The sequence below is a fragment of the Pagrus pagrus genome (assembly GCF_965226575.1).
Source record: "Pagrus pagrus genome assembly, chromosome: 15".
Lineage (NCBI taxonomy): Eukaryota > Metazoa > Chordata > Actinopteri > Spariformes > Sparidae > Pagrus > Pagrus pagrus.
Window position 1 is genome coordinate 29,649,621 of NC_140199.1, and position 27,337 is coordinate 29,676,957.

The following is a 27,337-nucleotide window of genomic DNA, read 5'->3' on the forward strand; positions in this document are numbered from 1 at the left end:
TTGCATTGACAGAATATCTGATACAATTAATTGTATAATATATGTAAAGTGTGTGGATCCAGGAGACGACAGCATCGCCAAGTGGTCCCCAAGCCACACGACCTCCACTCCACTGTGGTGACCTGGAAGAGGGCAGGACATGCATGATAATTAGCAGAAAAAAAGAAAGCATCCGAATTAAGAAGCATCAAATTTTGAAGAACAGGGTTTCCCCCAGAAAACTTGTTAAGCCCAGTGGTAGGGTGGCCCACCAGCGGCCCATCGGTGCCCAAGCGTGTTTTTTTGTGTCGGAGGCCTGACCCTGATGTTTGACTGATGGCAGGGCCCTATAGGTAACAGATTCATTAATGGAGTAGTAGAATTTAGGAGTGATTCCATAAGGCTTTAAGATCAATGTTAAAAGTTGACTGGAAATTTGAAAATATTATCATTATCATGTGTTATTATAAGACATTTATGTAACACCAGGTCTTACAGATTGCACTCTTGAAATGTTGTTCAACCAACCACAAAAATAAATAAATAATAAAAATACTATTTAGATAAATAATATCAACTGTCTGCACTAAAAACTAAAAAACAACTACCTGGTGTCTTCAGAGATTTTTATATTTTCCTCAGAGATTTTTACAATCTGGAGTCACGTAAACATGACCACGCGTCTGTTTCCGGTCAGTCGTCATGGAAACGTGACAATCACGGATCTACCAAAGATACTCTGTAATCTACTGTTTGGACCAGAGAAAACAAACGTTTGTAAACGCGAACCGTACGAGCTGAAAAATGAAACACTGGGTCATTTTCACATCTGGTGAAAGCACCTCGGCTCACAGAAGTCCAGAGCTCTGACGCTGCAGGGGACGACGTGCTAACAGCTAACAGCTACTAGCCGCTGCAGCAGCTGGCTGAGCCTCTAGAGCCGCGGCTCGGCGCACGTTAACCGCTGCGAGGTCGACGTCGACATGGTGCGTTCCTCTCGGTCAGCTGGTGAAGCAGCGGTCTGATGAGCATGATGTCCATGACATGTCTCGTTATGCGCGACGAAGTTGTGACGTTGTCAGGTGATGAAAAAGACACCTAATCACGTGTTGATGGAGCGCAAAAACTGATTTAAAAAAAATAAATAAATGATGCTTAGCCTGGCGGGGGGACAAGTAAGACCTGGCGGCCCACCAAGCTTATAATACACTGAGGGAAACCCTGCAGAAATACAGATATAAGGAGATAGTAAAACAGAGGAGAACAAGGCTCCATTGGAGCCCAGGCTATGGCGATCCGGATCCGTCAATATGTGAGGATGAGATGTTCCCAAGGGCCTGTGGTCCATCAGAAGGGAGCCTGAATGAAAAGAGAGGAGGAGGAGGAGGAGGAGGAGGAGGAGGAAGCTATAGAGTGTGAGAGAGCGACACAGCTTGCAGCTTGTGGGAGCAGAAAACAAAAAAACAAAGTTAGAGAAATGCGATGTTAATCAGAATAAACAGATTGTTTCTCATCTGCAGGAGAATGTGAATTCTAATACTATAGGTAAGAGACTCATTGAGACTGAGACCAACCCACTGAAGGTACATCCCTAGTGAAGACCTATTTATACGACAGTCGTATCAGTTATAATCCTATCCCTCTGTCCCTCCTTCCTAGCCTCTACCTATTGTACCATCCTCCTGGATATTTTGAATAGACTGCTCACTATGAATTTAAAATAAGATGGCTTCAACCACTCAGTCACCACACTCATAAATCTTCCTGTAAGTAAGAACATTATCCAACATAGCACTCATGACACAAGAAAAAAAGGTTAATCCAGCCACTTTGAGGTATGCTGCTTGTCAAATATGAACAGCATGTAATTTCTATTCTGTTTGGTAATCCATATTGGTTTTAGGTATTGTCAAGGTACACATGGACATCTGCCATTTTGTTCTTAGATTCTGTATTCATTTGAGGGTGAGAGTTCATAGTTTGACTTTAAGCTTGGGAACTTAATTTTCATGTACTTTTTGCAGTGTTTGAGATTGCACATTGGATATATTAAGTCTAAAGGATTGTTTATCAATCGCTTAAAATACATTTCTTTTCTTTTTTTTACCTTAACTTTACACCACAGGTCTGTAAATGCTCATGAAGGCTGACCCCTGTTACAGCGTCGCTGTCCCGTCAGGAGCACAGCTGCTTTACCAGGCTGACTGAAATCAAAAAGTCAGTTGACAAAAAAAGTTTTTAAGGAGGCTTCATGAGGAGTATAAAGGAAGAAAATAGAAAATGTTTTTTATTTAGTGAATCATCTCCTGTTATTTCCTCTGTCCACTGTAGCTCTTACAGCCCATAGTGAAACCACAAAGCTCATTGTGACAATGGAGGCTTTAATCTGTCAGATGTAATTTTATTAGGGATGCACCGATTGTGAAATTCTGAGCCGATACCGATGTTTAACATAACAACTTGGCCGATGGCCGATGTTTTTTCTTTTTGTTATTTATTCCTTTTTTTGTGCCACGGAAACATACAAGTCTTTCAGTTCTTCATCACACTATACTTGAATGATCACAAATCCAATCAGACCAATTTATGAAACAAAAAAAACACCGTCATGGATTGCTAGTTGAAGTGTGTGTGCCATGCAGCCAAAACTAACTATCTTCGTCTTTATTGTTGATGTTGTGACACAGATAACTTTCATGCTGATGCTGGCTTATGACTGTGAAAGCTGCCGTTAGTTTGTTTCTGTTTTATTAGACGGTGTCGAGACAATTTCTGTCTCTGCAGTATTGTCAACACTTGTTTATTTGTTTGACGGAGACGTTAGCCTCTATGCTAGCATTGTAAGCTAGCAACAAGCTAACATTGTTATCATGTTTGCACCAAATCAGCCTATTTATTTGCTCATGGCAGCTAAATGAAGCAGCAAGTAATGCAAGTAAGATGAATGAATGGATGAATGAAACCCCAATGCGAAGCGGAGAGGTTTCGGATTTTTATTTTATTTGTCCGGATTTATTTCTCCATAACAACCTCTCGCCCGGTCACTATTCAACTGTTTTGCTAACCCTCCTCCCGGTCTTGTCCATTTGTTTTCAACAAAGCCTTTGGTAAATCAATATGATGGATTATCATATACGCGTTATTGTGTGTATTTGTGTGTCTTATCTGTCATAAACAAGAGATTACTGTTTACATGCATGTTTGTGTCGCGGTCTGGTGCTACTCAGACAACAGCTGGGACACAGCTGGTCCGAGACTCACACAGGTTTATTTTTCAGTCACAATGTGGAAGCGATCGTTGTGATGAAAGCTGATGGCAGCATCTGTTAGTCTCTTGGCCCTCAATAACTTTTAGAAGTGGCTAACTTAGCTGTTGATGAATAGTAACTTATTACCTAGCTGTAGCGTAACGTAGCTGTAACATGCTAATGACGTTACGCTAGCCTGGCTGTGGAGCTTAGCTGTGGACTTTGTAATGACTTACAAGATTTACGTGAGTTTCAGCCACGTTTTTAAGATCAATTTTATTTGTGTGTGCATGTGTGTGTGTTTATATGTGCTGGGGTTGGGGCCTTGGGTGGGGTAGGGCGGGATGTGGGTTGTTTTTAAAACATGTAAAGAACTTTGTGCTACATTTTTAATGTATGAAAAGTGCTTTAAAAATAAAGTTATTATTATTAAAGTTATTTCAACGTGCATTGTAATAACTTTACCTGTGAATCCGACATCGTTAGTCCGCATTCAAAGCTGGGCTGTATTTGGTTTCTGCCGTCCAGCTGTTGCTCTTGTTGCTTGTTGCGGGAGGGGGTGTGTCGCAGGAGGCTCCGAGGGGAGAGCGATACAAGCTTGGAGGGGAGGGATTAAGGAGCACAGAGGGGAGGGGGGTGTGTGTGTGTGTGGGGATGCTTTTTTCAAACCTTTCTCAGATCGTAGACCAGAGCTTTAAATCAAGATAAAATCATCGGCCACGGCCATCTGCGAATGTCATTTTTATTTGCCGATGGCCGATGGCAGTTAACGAGGCAAACATCGGCCGATACCGATGTTCAGCTGATGCATCGGTCCATCCCTAAATTTTATAGGTATTTCAGATCTTACTCTGTGACAGATTTTAATATAATATAATCGTCTGTAATTCAACTCTGAACGATGATATCGAGATGTGATCATTTTGTATGATACAGTTATATAGAAGAACTATAAATGCTAATATAGAATTATGTGGCTCTCATTTCTGCTAGAACCAACCCTCTCTTCTTGTATTTTTCTCTTAGAAAAGCAGCATGGTGGACAAGAATATCTACATCGTCCAGGGTGAAATTGGTGCTGTTGTTGGAGCCATCAAGAGGAACTCCAGATGGAATACCCACACTCCATTGGTTAGTAAAATAACTACATGCAAATTGTAACTGACTGTAAGTTAGATTTGTTAAAGAAATGAAAACTAGTGGTGGGGAGGGTAGTACCCACTAGAGCTGCACGATTCTGGAAAAAATGTGAATCATGATTTTTTTGCTTAGAATTGATATCACGATTCTCTGGCACGATTTTTTTCACAAAATGTTTCTTGCACTGATGAACTTTAACAAAACAAAAACAACATTGCTTTGGCAGAGGCATAGTAGTAGTTCTATCATTGGAAGAGAATTGATTTTTACAAAAGTAAAAAAAAAAAATTGAGACATGCGGCTGATAACAACTTCCCCTTATCATCATATGCACATCAAACAGTCTGATTTCCTTAGAACTTAGAGCATACGGCCCTGAACATAGCACTTCAGAACTGAACGCTCAACTCTTGGATCTTTCATTGTATTCTCTACAAGGAAATTTTTTTAAAAATGGACTTAATACCTCATCAACTTATTAGCCTTTTTAAAATTATTATTATATTATTATTATTATTATTATTACCATCATTTTTGTTGTAGTGATACAAATACAATACAGTTCATTATTGTTTTTGTTGTTGTGACTTTATAAAGGAGTGAAATCAGGCGCTATAAAATGAACCGTCAGGCTCAAATACGGCTCCATGATCCGACTGGACCATAAATCAGACTTAGCGGAAAAATGATCGATTTCCCGCAATTCTGCCTCGACCACTGCCCGCTACTTATTGTACATGTCAGGGAGCGCAACGTTTGAAAAGTAGTTGTGGGAGGGCATCGAGTACCGTTGGTCGAGAGTGTTTATCATCTTCCAAAATCCCTCATGTTGTACAGTGTTTATTGGGGCCATATCTTTGGCTAGGTGATATGCGATAGCTGCTGTGATCTCCTTATGTCTACTGGAGTTTGGTGGGTATGGCGTTGCATTGTACAAGGTTCCGGTTATTGACCTCTGTGTTTGTTTCTTGCCTTGTACGGCTTCATCATGCTGTACTTTGTGGTGACGTTTAAGGTGATTGTAGAGATTTGTGGTGTTGCTGTGCGGTGCTGCAACGACGGCAAAACACACTTTACAATGCACCTCACACTGTTTGTCATCGTCTGGCTTAAATCCAAAATACTTCCACACCACCGAATGCGAACCTTTTTTTGGAACGAGGTCGGTTCGGGTGGGTGGGTGACTCTCGCCACTACCACTTGGGTTTTCGTCGCCATCCATTCAACCCTCCTTACCGCAGACTTTCCTCCGCTTTAACTCTCACTCACTCTTTCCAAACACACAACTGCAGCCGGGCTTCCTCCACTGAATCACGTGTTGTAAAGACGCTTTACCATAGGCTGAGGGAGGAGGCAGCGGCAGTGCTGCGTTTGGGGCCGCTTGAAAAAATCCGGGAGGAAATAGGAGCATTTGTTTATGATGCAGCTCGACATATAAAATGCTGTTGTAAAAATGACATCGCGTGTATGTGTGAATCGAGATCGCGATTTTTTAACGATTAATCGTGCAGCCCTAGTACCCACCAGATAATGGTCAGTTGGCTAAACTTCATAAAGAACGGTGATGTGGAAAAGCTCATAAAGACTGATATTTCAAGGGTCAGTATTTCTCAGTACAAAATGACTCTGATGGAAATAATATTTTTAAGGACACTTTTCCCTGTAAAGTCCTCAATAATTGCTGATCATGGTTTACTTCTTTTTTCCACTTAGTATTTTGTATTCAGTGGATACTAGTGTAGAAGGGACATCATGTAGTAAGTTTATGGACTTTATAATTTTATTTTGTTGTGGCGTTATTGACTTAAAGCTATGGTCTACGATTTGAAAGATTTGTTATTATTATTAACATCATTTAGATGGTGGTTATGACCCAATAGTACCACCTACACAATGTGGAGAGTAAAAGGAACCAAAAAAATCCATTCTCTCTAGTGTCTGTGAAACTGAAAAGAAGTTGACCAATAGGAGCCATCCGGCCCGGATGGTTCCTATTGGATCAATTTTCCGATCCAATCCTCGCTCACTCTCCTGCTCCTGCTCACGTCTGGTCCCGACCCACTTCCGCATTTGAAACTACAAGCGGACAAGAGGTTTGTTTTGCCCTGAGCAGTTCAGCTGCCTCTGCTCGCCCCACTGACAAAGAGTCAAAGAAAGAAAGTCTGTCACTGAAAAGACACAAAGCGAGATGTGAAACAAAGAGGGCTCAAACCGAATAAACATCGGGTCATCGTTTGAACGGTGGCGAAAGGTCCGTGAAGAGATGGACCCGGTGCTGATACAGCGGCGTTTCTGTTGAGCAGGTAACCTTCGTCTCTATTGTGGATGTTGTGACACAGATAACTTTCATGCTGATGCTGCTGATGACTGTGAAAGCTGCCGTTAGTTTGTTTCTGTGTTATTAGACGTGTCTGTCTCTGCAGTGTTGTCAACACTTGTTTACTTGTTCGACGGAGACGTTAGCCTCTATGCTAGCATTGTAAGCTAACAACAAGTCTGAGTAGCACCGAACAGTAGCTGGGACACAGGTTTGTTTTTCAGCCACAATGTGGAAGCGATCGTTGTGATGAAAGCTGGCGGCAGCATCTGTTAGTCTCTTGGCCCTCAGTAACTTTTAGAAGTGGCTAACTTAGCTGTTGTAACTTATTACGTAGCTGTAAGGTAACGTAGCTGTAGCATGCTAATGACGTTACGCTAGCTTGGCTGTGGAGCTTAGCTGTGGACATTGTAATGACTTACAAGATTTACGTGAGTTTCAACGTGCATTGTAATAACTTTATCTGTGAATCCGACATCGTTACTCCGCATTCAAAGCTGGGCTGTATTTGGTTTCTGCCGGCTTGTTGCTCTTGGTGCTTGTTGCGGGACGTATAAAGTTCGTTGAAGAGAAAAAAAAAAGCTTGTAGCGGGAGGGGGTGTGTCGCGGGACTCCGAGGGGAGAGCGATACAAGCTCGGAGGGGAGGGGTTAAGGAGCACAGAGGGGAGGGGTGCGTGTGTGGGGGGGATGCTTTTTTCAAACCTTTCTCAGATCGTAGACCAGAGCTTTAATTAAATGTATTCATGCATTTTGTTTGTTTCCAGTGTACATTTGATAACCTATCATGAGAAGAGCAGTCCCAGAAATGTAGAAATGAAGTAAAATTAGAATAGAGAAACACTTTCAAATATTCATTCATTTTCCTTTTGAATGTCACTGACAAATCACTAAAACTTTTTTGAAAGTGCTTTTCAAATCTTGCAGCAACTTCCTTTGAAGCCATGTTTGCAACATGGATGGATGATTGATGCTGGTGAGCTGATAACTCATTATTTAGGATACTGACCTGGCTCATTGTACTGATCATAACACCAAAGCAAAGACTAACTTATCAGAAAATATAGAAAATATCGAGGGGAGCAGGATAGCTATTGTTGTCTTCGAGCACTTGCAGCAAATTGTTTGATGAAGGTTGTTATGTGTCTGAAACCCCTTAAGCTAAAAGTTATGCCTTTCAGCTGCACCTTGAGTTATCCCACAGTTATCCTCCTCTGTTCTGCTACCTCAGGCCTTGCTTTCACTACACTCCACTCACTGATGAGCATACCAATAAATGGAGACCAGAAAGTACTGAGAGTCAGAGAACACCTCCATGTCAGGGCAGCAAAAGTCTAGCAAAAACTAAAAACTAATACCTGGGGAATAAGTTGTATTTGATTAATTCAAGTGTGTCAAGAGAAAATTTTACGAATATTAAACCTGACCACATGTTTTTGAGATTTCCTGCTAACAAACAAAACTAATGCATCCTTGGTAAGACAAGATAGACTATATTGACCGCTCAGCAGGGAAATTCACATTGTTGAAGTAATAAAATGTATGACATCAAATCTGTATTTATAGATCATATCAGAGTTTACACTAGACTTTTTTTGGCGGCCAATTTGACCTTTAATATTCATATAGAACAACCGCCAGACATAGTTTAAATCGCCTCATATACTCAAATATACAAAAAAATACAAATACTATGATCAACTATCACTTGTTCTACACTCTCACAAATGGTGCAGAACATTTTGGCCGTTGATCTTTTCATCTGCTGGACAACTACACAAGATATTGGCAAAAAGCTGGCTTATACCAGCTAACTTAAACCCTGGACCATTTAAATGATCTGATATCTGCAGTTTTGCCAGTAAAAAGAGGCAAATAACTTACAACACTGTGTACTAGGGCTTTCACTTTTTCCAAAAATCAAGATCGAAAGAATTTGAAATGACGTGCAATTAATTGGAATCCTTTTGCATGTGCTCGACCAAAGCACATCGTTATTTTTGTTACTTGATTGACTTTACAGCCCATCTAACGTCATAGTATTCCCCTTCTTCCAGCAATCAAATGTTGATTGTTTAACAACATGCCTGTCACTTTTTCCTTGCTTCTATCTCATCACCAATGGCCTTTTAACGATCTTCCGGCAGGGGGCCTGCTGAAGCCGAATGCAGAATGACGTGCAGTTAAACTGAGGTTGTACACACTGCTACACTTGCCAGTGGTGCCTTCGCCATAGTTAGGTGGTAAACTAGCTGGAGAGTCCGCAGATTTGTTGTTGTTGAAGAGCTGCCTTCTCCGCTGTTGTTTGTTCACACAGAACCAAGCAGCTCCGGCGTAAAGCCACACCAGTGTGTCAATTCATACAGCACGCCGGCGCTGCAGATCAAAAAGAGGTGTGACATCTGATGTTTTTTTTAACGTGTCCTGTTAATCTAAACATGTACCCGCTGACTGTTTATAATCATATGGATGCAGGGATGTAACAGTATGAAAATTTCACACCGCGGTAATAGTGACCAAAATTATCACGGTTATCGGTATACCGGGGTATTTTTAAAATGTTTTTAAAAGGTCTTCAAAATGTTGAAAAAACACTGATACACTGATAAATTGAAATAATTTCACCAAGATTTATATTTAAATAGATTTATTAGATAATAAAATAATCCAAATCCAAAACCTTAACAAAAAACTGCAAAATCAACATTAAATAAGTATAAACGAATGTATCAAAACTGTGCAAAATAAACCTTAAATACAGTTAATAGAAGATGTATCAAAACTGTGCAACATTAACATTAATCACGGTAAAAAATTTATCAAAACTGTGCAACATTAACAATAATCACGGTAAAACATTTATCAAAAATGTGCAACATTTACAGTTATCACGGTAAAACATTTAGCAAAACTGCAACATTTAAGGGAAATTGCCGTTTTTTACAACCTGGACCTTATTTCTAGCATAAAATATGATCATTTACTCACCCAGATAACTTTGGTGTCATTTGGAGTCGTTCGGACGAAATTAGATCCAGTGGAGCGCCACGTATATCCATATAATGCGAGTGATTGGGGCACCGAAGCGCAGCCTCTATATAACGCATTATCTGCCGCGAAACTAGTTCATTTCACCAATATTTTGTTATGATACGCTAGTGCCATTCCGCTCTGAGTCCGGGGTTGCCTTTTATCAACATCCGGGGTCTGTAGGTTGACCTACTAACCTCTGACCTGGATGATGTCATCTCTGAGCGCCGCACGCAGCTGCGACAGCTGGCTTGTTTACCTGTAGTTTGCTACTGCTAGTTTTTTGCAACATGGCTGAATATTTTTCCGATTCTGAGGTGGTGGACGATGACTTTGTTTATGATGGACGTCCTTACCGTTTTGAGCCAGAGTACACGGATGAGGAGCTCGTTGAAAGGAGGATGCGGAGGCAGAGAGAGGAACAGCTGGCCAAAGAACAACAAACGGCTGCATGTCTGCGAGAAGATGGTAACTGGTGGTGTTCTTGTGGACAATGTTCATCTATGACAACAGAGGAGGAATGCCTGTGTTGCTCAGAGTGGGATTTGAGGCCAGGAGATGTCTGGATGTCTCAATAAATGTCTGTATCACAACACTGGAGGATTTCTGTTCAATGATAAACAGGGCTGAGGTAGAGACTTTTTTTCGTGTCCCAAAAGTCAACTGGAAGACCCAGCCAAAGCCTGCAGGACCAAATGGGCAACTTTCGATTGAGTAAGTAGCTCACACACATGCATAGATTGTTTATTTGCCTTCAATTTGTTTGCTTTACGTATAGAAAGCCGGACTTCATGAGTGCAAACTTTTCTCCCTCCTCTGAGTTATCAACTCCTCCGGATGTTGATAACAGGCAACCCAGGACTCAGAGGGGAATAGCACTAGCATAGAGGCTGCGCTTCGGTGCCCGAATCACTCGCATTATATGGATATACGCAGCGCTCCACTGGATCTAATTTCGTCCGAACGACTCCAAATGACACCAAAGTCATCTGGGTGAGTAAAGCATCGTATTTTATGCTAGAAATAAGGTCCAGGTTGTAAAAAACGGCAATTCCCCTTTAACAATAATCACAGTAAAACATTTATCAAAACTGTGCAAAATAAACATTAGATATAGTAAAAAGAAATATGTATCAAAACTGTAACATTAATAATTATCACAGTAAAAAAAACAATTTAATTTCACATTAAGTAAATTTGAATAAGTAATTCAAATGAAAGCAACAATCATGATAAACATATTGCACCAATAACAACAAAAGTGTTACTTATGTTAAAATAACACAAAATATGTAAACAAATCAAATGAACAGCATAGTGGGTGTGCTTGTTCTCTCCCTCCCATATCTCCTCAGACGGTATGCATGCATCTCTGTTCACTTCAGATTAAAGTGTAAAAATATCAGCATATTAACTTTTTCTGGTTTAAGGAGGGATCTGTTGGGGGAGACAATGTGTCTGCTGGCACTGAACAGTCTCTCTGATGGCACACTGGTTGCTGGGATGCACAAAAGCTTTCTGGCAATCCTGGCAAGATAAGGCAGCTCTGATGCATGGCCCCTCCACCACACCAGTGGATCGTCTTCTGCTGGAAGAGATTCTCACTCAATTTTCTGGGGTGGTTGGAGTTTTGTCCTCTTCACTTCTCTTCTGTCTAGTTGAGGAGATCTTTTTCAACAACCCGGCCAAGCCTTTCCCCTCTGATGCCAGTGGGGGGTCGCTGCTGCTTTGTGGTTCCTCCCCAGTGTGTGCAGGTGTCAGCTTCAAAGCTTTCTGGACATAGCTGTCAACAATTGCTGGCTCAGGCGCATCCAAAAAGCTCATTTTGAAGCGGGGATCAATGAAGCAAGCCATTTTCATGACATTATTTGCCCTCTCTGTGTACCTGCAGTTAAGGTCTTCTCATATGACCCTTTTCATCTCCTTAGTCAAGGATGGGTCTTCATTATTTTTCACCAGTACCTCACAGGTGATGTGGTCCAGGACAGGCTTGATGGCTGACAGTGTCACTCGTGTCTCTGAGGCAAGTGCATCCATAAACTTGCTCAGTGGCTCAAAGAGCTGGCACACTTGCTCCATGACACTTATGTCAGCATCCTTGGGCATCAGATGATCCTTTCTCCAGCCAGTGTAGCACAGACTGGTTGCTGTTGGCTGAGGAATCGCTCAATCATTTTGTAGGTAGATCCCCACCTGGTGACCACATCATGGATCAGTGCTTTCTGTGGCATGTTGAGGGCAGCTTGCTTTTCTTTCAGAGCCCTCATTCTCTTCCAGCTCCCTGAGAAGCCCTGGACCAGATGATGGCAGGCCTGAACTGCTGTGTCCACTCTCTGAATTTTCACAGCCTTTGAGATGGCCAGGTTCAAATTATGGCCAAAGCACCCAAGCCACAGTTCTGGGAAGTCCTCAAAAGCCTTTATCATGTTGGTTGCATTGTCTGTGGTTATGGAGACCAGGTCTGTCTTTTTTATTGTCCACTCCTCCAGCATGTTCTCAAAAAACTCTCTGATGTTTTGAGCTGAGTGATCATCCGGGAAGAAGTGGGTGTCCAAGCACTGAGCCTCGAGCTGCCAGTCCAGGGTGAGGTAATGAATGGTGAAGCTGATGTATGGTAGACCAGCTCCACTTTCACTTGTCCACAGGTCAGTTGTTGCAGCAAAAAATTTCCCCTGAATTAAACTTTTGCATACATTAGCTTTAACCTGATTGTAGAGTTTGGGGATTTCAGTCTTGGAAAAGAAAATCCGTGACAGAACTTTGTAGTGAGGCACAGCAGTTTTCATCAGCCTCAAAAAGCCAGGCCTCTCCACAATTTGGAATGGCATCATATCCTTAGCAATGAAGAAAGAAATGGCTTTTGAAATGTGTCCTTTAATGTCTGCGTTACAGAGGTAGAATGAGATGTACTGGCAGTAGGACTCGATTGGTCAGCAGACCCTCTCTGTGAAAAAAATGAATAGAAAATGTCATTATTAATTATTACTGTCATTGTTACTTAATACTAAGGGTGCAACAAACGGATCACAAAACTCACAATTTAGATCATATCACTTTTGTTAGAAACAGGTTGGATAATTTTTTAGATCAAAACAAAAAGGATTATTGTGAAATTAATTATGAATACGCTTGTTATATGCACCATTTTATATTATTCTTTATATAAAGTCTCTTCTACAAATAATCCACAAGTATTATATATTTCTGATATTACATATATATTGGCTGTCTGTCTCTCTGTCTGCTTGCTTGTCTGTTGTCAATGGACTCGGTCAATCTGATTGATCAAATGGCTGCTGAGCCACAGGTAGACGCTCCTCCGGTGAACGGAGCTGAGATGAAAGTGTTTGTCTCAAATCCTCCTCACTGCAGCTCTGCATCAATATTTGGGGAATTATTAGGTTGACTTTAAAAAGTGAAATCTACAATTAATAAGCGGTTCAGATAACGTGCCAAATCACGGATCAAGGATCTGCTCCTCCGCTCATGACTGAGAGCTGTGAAGCTCACACAGACACACAGCAGGCCCGGAAGAGCTGGCTTTAAAATATAAAAGCATATTTTAAAACGTGGCTATGTCCAAAGCTAAAAAGACTGAGAAATAGGACTACGCACAAGATCTTTGCACAGATTAAGTTGCATTGTGTAACATAGCAGAGGAAGAGCACTGCGCAGCGTGGGAAAATCCCTGACAGCTGACAACCAACTAGCTTACCGGACACCCAGCCACCTCACCTGCCGGTAAGTCTCGCCTCCTTCCACCACCTAAACAGTCTGCTAATGTGCCTCTTCGACGCCATGGACTCCAACTCGAGTCCTCGTGTGTAAGTCTCCACTGCCTCCCTGAAGTTAATGTTACACTAGCGATCCAGCTAGCCGCTAGCCAAACAGGCATAGGTTACTACAAACACTGTTGCTGCTGGAGCTGTTTTCTCTCTCTTCACAGCCACCATCTGCTCCAACCATGGCACCAAGCACCCCACCATCCACCACCACCCCCTGCGATGATTGCCGGAAAGCACAAAAACAGATCACTCACCTCACCGAAAACATCAGACGACTCTCAGACGAACTCCGGAAAAAAGACTCTCTCCTCACTGACTTCATTGACACCGCAGCCACACAGTCCAAAATCATCTCCTCCATGAACTCAGCCTTCGCTGACACCATCCACTGGGACCCTTCTTCATCACCCTGTCACCGGCCCTCCTCGTGCTCAACCCCCAGCTCACAGGCCCCCCCGGTCAGTGGTAGTGGGCAAAGATAGGAGTGTGCGTCCTCGCACTGCCTCACCTCCATCCCTCAACCTCACTAACCGCTTTGCCATGCTAGCACCTGATGTCCCTGTTAGCCCTGTTGATGTTAGCCTTGCTGATGTCCCCACGGCCGATGCTGTCCCAGGGGCTGGTGGTCCTCCTTCCCCTCACATGGAACCGGACTCTGTCCCAGCTGTGGCAGCAGTAGCAGCGGCTGCAGCGGTGGAAGCTTCTCCACCTGACGCGTCGACTCCCTCGGCGGCAGCTGCGGTGTCGGCGCTCCCATCTCCGGCCGCTACGTGGTTCAGGTCTGGAGCCAGACCTAAGGACTCAGCCAATTTTCCACCAAACCTGTCCACTCACCTGCCGCTCTGGACGGATGTGGTCCGTGGCGAACAGTCGGCCTCCTCTCAGCAGAACAATCAGCTGGGGAAGTCCTCCTCCTTCCGCCGCAAGTTGCTGAGGGAGGCTGTCAACAGGCGCTCTGGTGGTCCTCCCCGCCCTCAGCCCTCAGAGATGTTTCCTAAACTGGATCGCAGCCCCACACCTGGAGCTCTGGCAGCCACTGTGGATTTCCCATCCTCCTCCGCTGCTGCTGCTACTCCTGTCCCCTCTCACACTGCTGTGAACCAGGAACCCACTCCTCTCTTCCCCCCCACTGCCCTGATCGTTGGTGACACCATCGTTCGGCACATTCGTTTTGCGAATGCGGTCACTCACTGCTTCCCAGGTGCCACCACCGCTGACATCCTGGAAAAACTTCCAGGTATCCTTGAGTCAGCGCCCTTAACAATTACAAAAGTGATTGTTCACTGCGGCACGAACGACACCACCCACACGCCTTCGGAGATGACAAAAGTTCACTTTTCTCAACTTTTAAATCTTCTTAATAACTCTGGAAAGTCTGCTTTTATCTCTGGCCCACTCCCCACAATGGGCCGTGGCGATGTTCATTATAGCAGGATTCTCTATCTCCACACCTGGCTCCAATCCGTTTGCGCAGCACATAACATCTGCTTTATCCACAACTTTGACATGTTCTGGGAGCGTCCATCCTTCTTTGGGCGAGACGGTCTACACCTGAGCATGTTGGGATGCCGCATGCTCGCTGCCAAACTCCAGCATGCTGTGCGTTATGCACCTGATTGACTATTTTCCGATGTGCACACCTGTCTATCCGCTCTCTACTTTCCTCCTTCTCCCACACTAGAAGCAAATCACCAAACTATCACTCCCCGTTCTGGTGATGACAGCAGCTGCGCCATTCGCTCCTTCTGGACACAGAGATCACGTGAGCCAAACCGAGTTAGGAGGTCGGTTGACCACTCTGTGTTAATCCCTGTGTTGCGGACTCAGAAACTTCCCAACGTCACTCTCAAGCTCTCCCTCTTCAATATCAGGTCGCTCACGAACAAAGCAACGTTTCTCTCCGTTTTTATTGCAGACTCTAACTTGGACATTGTCTGTCTTACTGAAACCTGGCAGCAGCCTAATGACTGTTTTCATTTAAATCAGTCTCTGCCGCATGGGTTTGTTTACGTTGCCAAACCACGCACTTCCGGTAAAGGCGGTGGCCTCGCCCTGATCTATCGCGAGAGTTTGAAAATAGTCCCCATTCCCGTGAAAGATTCACCATCATTTGAAGTGCTGGCTGTGCAGTTAAAGGGACCTGTACCCACCATTATTGTGTCTCTCTATCGTCCACCTAAGCCCTCTTCCACCTTCATCACTGAACTTTCATCTATTTTAGCAGATCTATGTGCCATCACTCCAAATATCATTTTAACTGGGGATTTTAATATTCATGTTGACAATCCCAATGACATTTTCTCCATAGACTTTATCTCCACACTGGATAGTTTTGACCTCACTCAGTATGTCACATTTCCAACACACAATCAGGGCCACATTTTAGACCTGATCTGCTGCTCTGGTGTTGTCCCATTTAATCTTTCCGGCACAGAACTTCCATTGTCAGACCACAAATTTTTAACTTTTGATGTCAACCTTCCTGTCTGCAAATCCCGCCAAGACCGTATCATGTCCTTTCGTAATATTAAGAACATCAACATCGCAGAACTTAACAGTCTAATTTCTATGACAATTTCTCATCCACACCTTTTCTCTGTTACTGAACTTGTTGACCATTACAACAGCACACTACTTACTGCACTGGACACCCTAGCTCCATCAAAAACTTTGACTTTTTCTAGGACTGCTCCATGGTTCACCTCAGAACTCCGCCAACTAAAAACACATGGTCGCCGTCTTGAGCGCCTTGCCAAGAAAACCGGACTCACTGTTCACTCTCAAATGTACTTGGACCACATCACCTCTTACAAGACTGCTCTAAATACTGCCAAATCTGCCTTCTACTCAAACATCATCCACCGTGACGGAAACAATACAAGGATTCTCTTCTCCACAGTAAATAAACTACTCAAGCCCAAAGAAACTGCCACCCGCTTCACATCAGCCCTTCAGTGTCAGCAATTCTTGGACTTCATCAATCACAAAGTTCACTCCATACATCACCATCTCACCCCCTGCCTGTCTTCTCAGTCAAACACTCCTTCACTCAATGTTACTGTATGGCCCACCAGTACCCTGTCTACCTTCCATCTTCCCTCAAATCAACAAATATCTCAGCTGATCATGTCTTTCAGGTCTACTACCTGTCTGCTCGATCCACTTCCTACCACATTGGTCAAGGCCTGTCTCCCCACACTCTCCTCACTCATCACACAAATTGTACACTCCTCCCTATCAAATGGTATTGTTCCCTCCATACTCAAAACTGCTTCAGTCACACCCATATTAAAGAAACCTGGTCTAGACCCGAACGAATTTAATAACTATCGCCCTATCTCAAACCTCCCATTCATCTCAAAAGTTATGGAACGCACAGTAGCCTGCCAACTTCAAGACCATCTATCCAACAATAACCTCTACGAGCCTTTCCAGTCCGGTTTCCGTCCCAATCACAGTACAGAAACAGCTCTCACTAAAATTACAAATGACCTTCTTTTAGCAGCGGATTCTGGCCTACTCACCATCCTCATACTCCTAGTCCTCAGTGCCGCCTTCGACACAATATCTCACACCATCCTCTTAGATCGTTTGGCCGGCACTGGGGTCTCTGGCACCTCTCTTCAGTGGTTCTACTCTTACCTCTCTGATCGTTCACAGTTTATCCAAGGATACAATACCAGATCATCATCCTCACCACTCCCTCACGGTGTTCCACAAGGTTCTGTCCTCGGTCCCCTACTCTTTATCATTTATATCCTCCCTCTTGGCAATATCTTCCGTCATTTTGGTATTCACTTTCACTGTTATGCTGACGACACCCAAATCTACATCACCACCAAACCAGACACTACATCACCACCTACTGCCCTTATGGACTGCCTGCAAACCATTACAAACTGGATGTCAAACAACAAGCTCAAACTCAATGGCAATAAAAGTGAAATTCTCCTCATTGGATCCAAATCATCACTCTCCAAATCCCACCCCCTCAGTATTCTCATCGACGGCTGTTTGGTCCCCACTTCAACCGAAGTTAAAAGCCTTGGCGTTATTTTGGACAGTACCCTCTCATTCACATCCCACATCAATAACATCTCACGCACAGCCTTTTTCCATCTCCGCAATATCTCCAGACTCCGCCCCTCCCTTACACAGCACTTCACCAAAATACTCATAAATGCCCTGGTCACTTCCCGCTTAGATTATTGCAACTCCCTCCTCACCGGTCTACCAAAAAAGTCATCCACCGTCTACAAACCATCCAGAACACCGCCGCCAGAATCATCACCCGTACCAAGTCCTCGGATCATATTACACCAGTCCTCATGCAACTCCACTGGCTCCCTGTCCATCAACGTATACATTACAAACTCCTTCTGCTAACATTCAAAGCTCTCCACAACCAGGCCCCCCCATATCTCTCTAATATGCTACACCCTTATATTCCACCCCGTTCACTCCGTTCCTCATCTGCCTCCCTGCTTTCCACCCCTTCATTTTCACTCACCTCACTGGGCGCTCAAGCTTTTAGCTGTTCTGCACCCAGACTCTGGAACTCACTCCCACTACACATACGCACTCTGGACTCCATTGACACCTTCAAATCCCACCTCAAAACACATCTTTTTAAGTTGTCCTATTCCCTATAATCCCCTGTCCCTCCACCATTTTATCCACTTTATCTATTTATTAATTTTTTTTTTTTAACCTATTTTCTTTGTATATATTCATTTTATGTGCTATTGTGTTTCATATCTGTTCTTTGTTGTTTTTTGTTTCCTTAATGTAAGGTGACCTTGGGTGTTTGAAAGGCGCCAACAAATAAAATTTATTATTATTATTATCAACTTTGTTCAGTTATACCACTATCCGGTCAGTTTACATTAGTGACGACAGCAAATTATACAGAGAAAACTCGACATACACATACATCATGCACCCAAGCTTAAGGTTAACTTACCTTGCATTCGCTGAACAGTTGAGGGTGATGGCCACGCAAATGAGTAAGTAAATTGGATGTGTTGCCGCCCCTCGCAACAACTTTCTTCTTGCAGCTCCTGCAGATAGGGCTGCCATCCTCGACCAGCTGTCCCTGAGCATACTTGTAATAACCAAAATACGCCCAGACTTCAGATTTGGTTCTCTTTGAAGGCGGAAAAATGCCTTGAGGGCCGCTACTATCACGTCCTCCCTCCGCCATGTCTTCTTCACTACATAACAAGCGCACGTTGTGCCTGCGTAGGGAGACTTGGATAAAGTATCTCGCGAGTTTTCCACACCGCGGCGGTTACCATGGTAATTAAAACTTAAATGGTAACCTTCACTGTCAGGAATTTTACCGTGGTCTACCATGACACCTGTAACCGTTACACCCCTACAGTTATAATGTGTTGTGATTGAGATCCTGACCCATCATGCATCCTGGAAAGTGACAAAGTTCTGTTTTTTGCTCTAAATTACATAATTACATAATCGTCATCAGTAAATAGAGAACCCTGTCTAACTCTCACTCGTGGGGAGGGATGCTGTTTTCTGGGGGAAAGTTCACTGAATACTCGATCAGGAGGGCTGACCGTCGCGATGAGTTGAAGTTTTTTGCCGGGGACAGACGCTGTTTTTCGGGCAGAAATGTGACAAAGAATCGGTAGGACAGACAGAATGACAGACACTTCTCCAGGTATAACTGCAGATTTTCTTTGGCTCAGCTCACTATTGTTCTCTGTTTCCTAGCAAAAACAACATTAACGTTTTTGCTGATTTTTACTGATAGGTCGATAAGGCCTTATGTCAGGCTGAAAGTGAAGTTTTGGAGCGCACTCTTCTTAATAAATTGTAAATTAATGCAAGGCAAACTACAACAAATGGCCTAATGCGCTTATAAACTATGCATTTTTAAACAGGTTTGAATATGAAATTTTTACCCCGGTCAAATGAACGTTTGTATTTTGAATTAAAAGTGGCTGCCCTACTGTATACCGTAAACTATAACATTTTATAATGATAACCATAAAGTTAAGTCGCAACGTTGCTCCCATGCTTAGAACTGTGGGTGGACATTAGGCTAACGTTACTTATGTAGGAGGTATTTCAGAGCGAGGCAGAGATGATCTGCGAGTGATTTAAAAAAAAAAAAAAAAAAAAAGAGCTGGGAAGCAAGAACTGGATGAGACCCACGCTGAGTGTGACTTCTGCCTCACAACAATTACTAAAGACGCTAGCCATTTTCACCTGAAGCTAACGTCTGCAGCCATAAATAATAACCGTTACAGCAGCCCAGCTAATCAGCCAAGATCTGAGGAGGCGCTGTCAACTTTACAGTCCAACTCTGAGAGAGGTGTGTGCAGCAGAGTCAATAAATGCCTTATCTTAAAGCTGCCATGTGAAAACAGTATTATTGTAGATTACAACAAATGTGAAAGGCACTGCAGATGGATACACGTTTTGTTTTTGTAATGTTTACGTATTGAAAAGATGCAGCTTTTATTTTGTAGACTGCTGTAGTCTGTAGACTTTCTGAATTAAAGGGAAATTTAAATTGTGAAAAAGTAGCCATGTGCAGTAATAGAGATCATTGAGGATACCATACACTGAGATGCATTGAGATGCATTGCGATGCATCGAGAATTGTTTTGCATTTGAATCGTTGACAGCTGAATTGTAATCGAATTGTGAGGCAAGTGAAGATTCACACCTCTACCAGATATGTGCTGATGTGAAAACTTTAATGCAGAAAAAGATGCCTGGGGTAATTTAAGCTCCCAGTTGTTTTGCTGTTTCAGTGCTCCGAACTCAGACAAAAAAGTGTATTGTTAAACTGTAAAATATCTGGCCTAAATTACATATCTTTGTCACGTGTTTGATAATCACATTTGAGAAATGATTGCATCAATCATTGTCAGAGTTGGACAAAGGGTTGGATTAGGCATCTCAACAGCATTTATTGTAAAAAACCCAAAGTATATTTATGGACGAGGCTCGTCTATCAAGTGGATTTAAATAGAGCAGCAACAGACATACATCCTGGCAAAGATGATGGAGTAGAAGGAGTTTTTGCGTTGCGTTAACAACAGAGCCAGCTGAGCTTGTGTTACAGTATCAAGTTCTACATGGAGCAAAGTGAAAAAACAGTTTCCCAACATCTAATGCACTACTGTGGTTATTTAATCAGTTTCAAACAAGGCTTATGGTTCACACTATTTCTTGTGACTCCCTTAATGCAAAATACTCCAACATTGCTCCAATCTGCTACAATACACTAGCCACATTAGCTGCAGGACATTCAACAGGTTAACCAGCAAAATGAACAGCAACCAACAACAATTGTAAAACTTAGATCTTAGAAGTTTGAACCATCCCATCTTCTTACCTCTGCATAGAGGGTTATGTTTTCATCATGTCTGTTTGTTCGCAGGATTACAAAAAAATCTACTTAATTGATTTCCAGAAAACTTGGATGGCGAGCCAGAATAGACCCCATTGACTTTTGGTGCAGATCCAATAAAGGGATTGATCCAGGATTTCTTTCCCACTTTCTTTAACACTGCAAGATATTATGGGCTAAGCAGTCATGGGAGGTTCCAAATTCAGATAAAGGACTTTTGAGTTTCATATTGGATTAGGCTTGATTGAATTAAAGCTATAGTGCGTAACTTCTACCGGCCCCTAAAGGAATTCTGCGTTATTACAATGACACGGCCGGCCCCTCAATATGACGTATGGCCCGGTGTAACCATGGAGATCCTCACCGCTACTCCTCCCCTCCCCACCGCTACCCCTCCACCACCGTATGCGATTAAACAACATTTTTGAAAAACAGCCGATGCAAAAAAAAAAAAAGGACTCTTCAGAAGAGGCAATTATTATGTAAATTCTGTGTTAGAGTGGAGCTCTCCACGGTACCGTGTAATGCACATTCTACATTACAGGTAACACTCACCAGACACAGCATACTGTTTGTATCGGTACAGAAAGTAACGCTGGCTACAAAATGTTTACTGCTCGTCACATACACAGAGTAACACTCGCGACACACCACATGCTATTGGTCACGGACCACGTACACGGACTATAACTGTCCACACAACGTGTACTTCTCGACAGTTATAGTCCGTGTACCGTGACGAGAAGTACACGTTGTGTGGACAGTTATAGTCCGTGTACCGTGACGAGAAGTACACGGACTATAACTGTCCACACAACGTGTACTTCTCGTCACGGTACACGGACTATAACTGTCCACACAACGTGTACTTCTCGTCACGGTACACACGGACTGTAACTGTCCACACAGCGTGTAGGCTACTAAAGTTACTCATCATAGCACACAGACCCCCCGCAGTAAGTTACACACAGCAACACAGGCTACACACCTGGTAACTTACTGCTCGTTAGGCTACCGATGTGGCTAACACCAGGCTGCTAACAGTACATTACATTCATAGCACCATTTCCAAGAAAAATAATAAAGTACTCGGTCCAGTACATGTAACAGCAACACATCCTGCTCGTAATAAACAGAGTCACTTACTTATCCAGCAGTAACAGGGCAAGATCCGTGTCGGACCTCAGTCCAATCTCCTCCTTCAGGGCTCTCCATCGAGGAAAAGCGACACCGATGATAACCCCCGTTTGTCTTCTCCTTTTGCCACTCTCTTTCTTTGCCAAGATACCTTCTGCCGAACGTGAAGGTTTTTTAGGCTTTTTAGTAGGATCCACCACTTCGGATCCACCTCTTGCTCGCTTCTTCGGGTTCTCCGCCATGTTGCTGCTAGCAGCGCTCTCCTCCCCCCTCCCTTCTCGTTCTCAGATAAAGAGTAGAACGCGCCATTTCTTGTGCACCAGCGCGGGAATGTCGCTCCAAGACAGTAAATACAAAAAGAGCAAATACTGAAAAGTACCGCGAGATGTTAGAGGAGCCGAACGGCTTAATCAGCCTTGTATCATCTCCTCTTATAGTGGCTTGGGTGAAACGGATATTTACAGACACGTAGAAGTTACGCACTATAGCTTTAAAAGGGACTGTTGGGCCTTGGCTGAGGTATGCACTCTACATTATCCATCCATCCATCCATAATATGTGACATTGCTAGCTGTGATGAAGCTGGTATACCTTCCGCCCCTTGTCACAATTAACTGTATCTACCAGACGTCACATTGCATAGATGATAGATATGACATTATTATCCCAACACAGAGTTTCTAATCTCCTATCTAATACAAGACTTATTTCATTAACCTGATAACTGCATTAAATAATGTGTTAAGTGTTGTCTTCTAGAGCCAGGACTGAGAACTGCTGCAAAGTGGTATTAAACTGCAATACAACAAGCTGTTAGGTCTGTCAAGAGCCAACATGTTACAAACAGTTCTACTAATACAGTTTAGAATCAGCCATTTCTGTTTTTATGCAGAATATTCTTCACATGCTTATCACTAGAAATGGTTAGTTTAATAGCACACATTCAACTTAGTATATGGTGAGACTGAGCATTAAAGTATACGATTAGATTAGACTAGGCTAAATGATAAAAATGATGTCTTACATGATGTCCTCCCACGCTCCCATCACATTCTTATCATGTTCTTTCTCTGCACAGGATGAAGAACAGGACCCATTACTTAACAGCTTTGGCCACCTGAAGGAAGTACTCAACAACATCAAAGGTATGTAGTAGGGCCCGACCGATATGGATTTTTTGGGGCCGATGCCGATACCGATTATTAGGGGGAAAAAAATCCGATAACCTATTAATCGGCCGATTTTTAATTTTTTTTTATAAAGTTTTAAAATTTTATTAATTTAAGTAATATATCTACATATTTACTTTTTTTTTTTAACAAATGGCTGCTTTTGAGCCTTTCAGACACCTCTACAAAGAATTAAAGGCAGAAAAATAATTTCAAATCCTTTTTATTGCTGAGTCAAGCAGCATATTAACATGACAACCATCCAACATTAGGCCTACAAAAAGGCACCATTAGCTACTGCTCTTCACGCCGACAGGAAGACCGACTGATCATCTCAGTAATATACCACGGATTTATCATGAATCAAACTCGGACCAGAAAAGTGTTTTCAACTACTCGCCTACTGTAGGTGATTCCCTGATATTGACATATCTTCAATATCAGAAGACAGTAAAGGTAAATGTTAGGTGAAGGAAGAGTGCAAGTGTGTCTTACAAATAAAAGGAGAAAATGTGAGGCCATGCAGATGCTTTACAATGCTATATATCACATCTTTAGATTAATTAATGACACTTTCTTTGTTTTCAAGCTTATGTTGTTAATTATGGTGTGATTGTCTTGAAACGTGTGATTGTCTTGAAACGTTTGAATCTCTTGTGGATTGTCATTTTCAGTTGTGTCACAGATTAATAATATACTGTAGTCCCTTCCAGATTAATAAATTAGATAAAATAGATTAAAAGATATTTTTGGATTGTCGTCTTTGCTATGCACCAAAACGGGTTGGGTTTCAATTAGCACAAAACTATCAGAAAATTTTTTTTTATTAAATGTAAAGTTCAGATAGACTATAAGAAGATTAATATGTGCATATATAAGGACCATTTGATTTGCCAGTGTGGGCTGATACTGCAACTATTGCTGATAGAGTTTCACAAATTCAGGCTAAAGTGACTACGAGGAACTTTCAGTTTGTGTTGATTCTAGTCGCCCCTTTTGCCAAAGCGCTACGACACCAGCGCCTGCTGTTGTAAAGATCCTTGCTGGCAAGTGCCGGCGGTGCGTGCATTTGTTTTGGGAGCAAGTGACAGAGAGACCACAGGATGGTTTTTGATGGTATGTATTTATATGTGATTTTATATGATATATGTGATCGGACCCGAGCACAGGCATTAATGATAAGTATATAAAAATAGCAGTCTTTTTGCTAATGGTCTCGTTTGCAAGTCTTTAATAATCATGAGGAATCATGAGACTGTTTCATAAACACTTAAAAGTTCCTCGTAGTCACTTTAATGAAGCACTAGATAAACCCTGACCTCTGACCAGTTGCACTACAGTCTTTGTTCTCATACAGAGCAGCTGCCCCACACTCCTATAAAAAACTACATGTTAAGTCTCATGTTTAAGACCTGTAGGTTTTACTGCTTCATCTATTATGTGAAAATATCACATTTCCATACAGTCTAAGAAATCACAAGTGATACGTCCTAATTACAGCTATCAGTCAATTAAATGATTGTCCGAATGATAATGGGCTGTGGACTATTTTGAAAATCAACTAAATTTGTCTAATTTTTGAAGCAGATATGCCAGGCGTTTTCAGATTCTCAGTTGTGAGGACTTGCTGATTTTTTTCTCTTATGTGATAGAAACTCTCTGTTGATTGGACAAAGCAAGTAATTGGATTTGATTCTAATCACACTACCACTGAGTGTGGTGACTGATCATTTGTGAGTCCAAGTGTGTGTAAATGCAGCGGTGCCCTTCTGACAGTCCCCCCTTTTCTGAGAGAGGCCCAAACAGGCTCAGAGGACAATCCTGCATGTTGTCATGCCTTTGCAATGAGAGTTCTGGCAGCTCCAACAGCCCTACAGCTCCAGTTGTAGAATTTGGAGGCAACAGGAAAGATGCAACACATGGAGCTGCACAGTCTGAGCCCCCACCGCTGCTGCCTCCCTCCAGGGAATGCTTCTGCAACTGTAAGATGGACAGGCGCTGCTGGCTGAGGAGGAATCCAACACACTGGTTAACCCTCCTCTTCCCTTTTCCTCTCCCTATAACCCCCTCAGCCCTCAAATCACCAAAAACCTATGTTCCTACAATTATTTGACCAGATTGGGAGTCGAATCTGAATTTGAAATGTTGTTTTCCCACCTTTTTTAGCGCATTTGCATGAAGTAATGAGTCCATGTCAAGGATGTTTGAAAGCCTTAAGCCCAGATCCCCTGTGCACCCAGTCTCTCAAATGTAACATCCATGCCCTGATGAGGGACAAAATGGAGATCAAAAACCACTGTAGAGCTAAATTCTGTGCTTGACAGACTGATCAATTTGTTTTGTTTCTGCAGCAGCATAACAACCTAATACATCTCCGTTACTATATTGCTCATACTGAGCAGTATTTTAGATGGAAATCTTGCGGGTGGGCTGTTGTGCGGCTGCTTTGAGGTTTCGCAGCGGCCCAGCTGTCTGCTTAATGAAAGCCCAGTAATTCCATTCACTCTGCTGTGTATCTCAGCTTCCTCTAACAACAAAAGCCAACCAGCAAAGGAAATCTGAATTAGGTTTCTCAGGCCCTCTCCGTGTGTTTTCTCTTATTTTCTTTCTTTCCATCTTCTCTGTTTCTCTCTCTGTCTGGCTGGGGGTTTCACTGCTCTTGTTGTCGTGTTCTGTTGTAACTAGTGTGATTGACAGGACCATGTGCCATAGAGTTGGAGAGTAGTGCAGCTGGAAGTATATCATCTGCAATTCTAGTTGGGTAAATATAGCAGGGAGTCTTGTCAAGCAGAGAGATAAATTGTTCTGGGAAAGGAAATGTTGTCTCTCTTTTCTGAAAGCGGAAAAAAAAGTTTCCCTCTACTCCTTGGAAATGGGAAAATGTGCTCCTCTCTTGACTCCCAAACAATGAGGGCACAGATGAGGAAGCTTGGCCAATGATGGACCATATGTTGTGACGCCTCAGCTCTACCTTGCTCCGTCAGCCAGGCAAATCAGTCCCAGGAAGCATATTATAGCATAAAATATAATTGAGTGCTTTCCACAGCATCTGTCCTTAAATGTGCACTGACTTGCAAAATAATTTGGCCTTTCCTGTCCTACAAAGGTTCTTTGGTTTTAAACTTACAGAACACAGTGGTACATGTATTATAACCTTCATCTAGGCGAGATGTTTTCACCCATGTCCGTTGGTTGGTTGGTTGGTTTGTCAGCAGGATAACACAAAAACTACGTAACAGATTTTAACTGAACTTGGATGGAGGATGGGTCTAAGCTGAGAAGCGATGACATTAACCTTTGGTTTATATCTGGATAAAGGAACAACATTGACAACATTGCGAGATAGAACGTGTTTTGTGAATTTCTCAGGGAATAATGCATGGATCCTGATGAAAAAAATCAGGTGCATTCAGGCTGGCATCGCTATGAGTGAGTACAATTTGATGTGGATACACGTAAAACTCTGGATTTAGCGCGGTTAAATAAATTTTATTTAATATTGGATTAGGCTTGATTGAATTGGGGTTAGAATGTTGGGCTTTGGTGGAGGTATGAGCTCTACTGAGTGCCATTGTAGTGTTTTAAATCAAAATATGCCCTATGAGCACCAGGAATATACAGGCTCTTATATCAGTGGAGCATTACAGTCATAATGACATTTACTCTTATTTATTGAGTGCCATAATATTTACAATAAGAATTTGATAGTTTTTCCGAATAAAGGACCAAAATGTTTTTTTTCCTGCTGCATTGGAAACATACACCCCAAAATCAAGCTAGTTGCTTAACCATTGATTGTACCTTTGAAACCTTTTGATGGTTAGTTATACATCCATATGTTGTTAACATCAGTTATGTTATTATTTTGATTAATTTCATGACATTTTGAACATTTAAAGTCTTTTGCTATGTTTTGTTATGTTTTGTATTTTGACCTCATCAGTGATAGTAGCCTAAAAAGACCAGAAAGCACTACATTTGAATTTCAAACAGGCCACCTTTAGTACAAATTGGTTTTACGTTTTGATTTGTTGCTGCATTTCAGTGTGAACTCTCACTTTCAACTACAGAACATACTATATGTGATGTTCTAACATGTGAAGTATTGTTTTGAGCTGCAGATTGAGTCTTTCTCTTATCTGACATTGAC

General features: G+C 42.4%; 1 protein-coding gene across 2 annotated transcripts in view; it reads left to right on the forward strand.

Moving 5' to 3' along the window:
* The window catches only part of gbf1 (golgi brefeldin A resistant guanine nucleotide exchange factor 1), a 156,823-nt gene that overhangs the window by 2,542 nt on the left and 126,944 nt on the right, over window positions 1-27,337 (forward strand). For both annotated transcript variants that reach the window (XM_084375308.1, XM_084375309.1), the window contains exons 2-3: window positions 4,254-4,358; window positions 23,097-23,163. In XM_084375308.1, coding sequence (XP_084231434.1) covers window positions 4,263-4,358; window positions 23,097-23,163 — 163 coding nt within the window. In that variant the 5' untranslated portion in view covers window positions 4,254-4,262. The remainder of the gene's footprint in view (window positions 1-4,253; window positions 4,359-23,096; window positions 23,164-27,337) is intronic.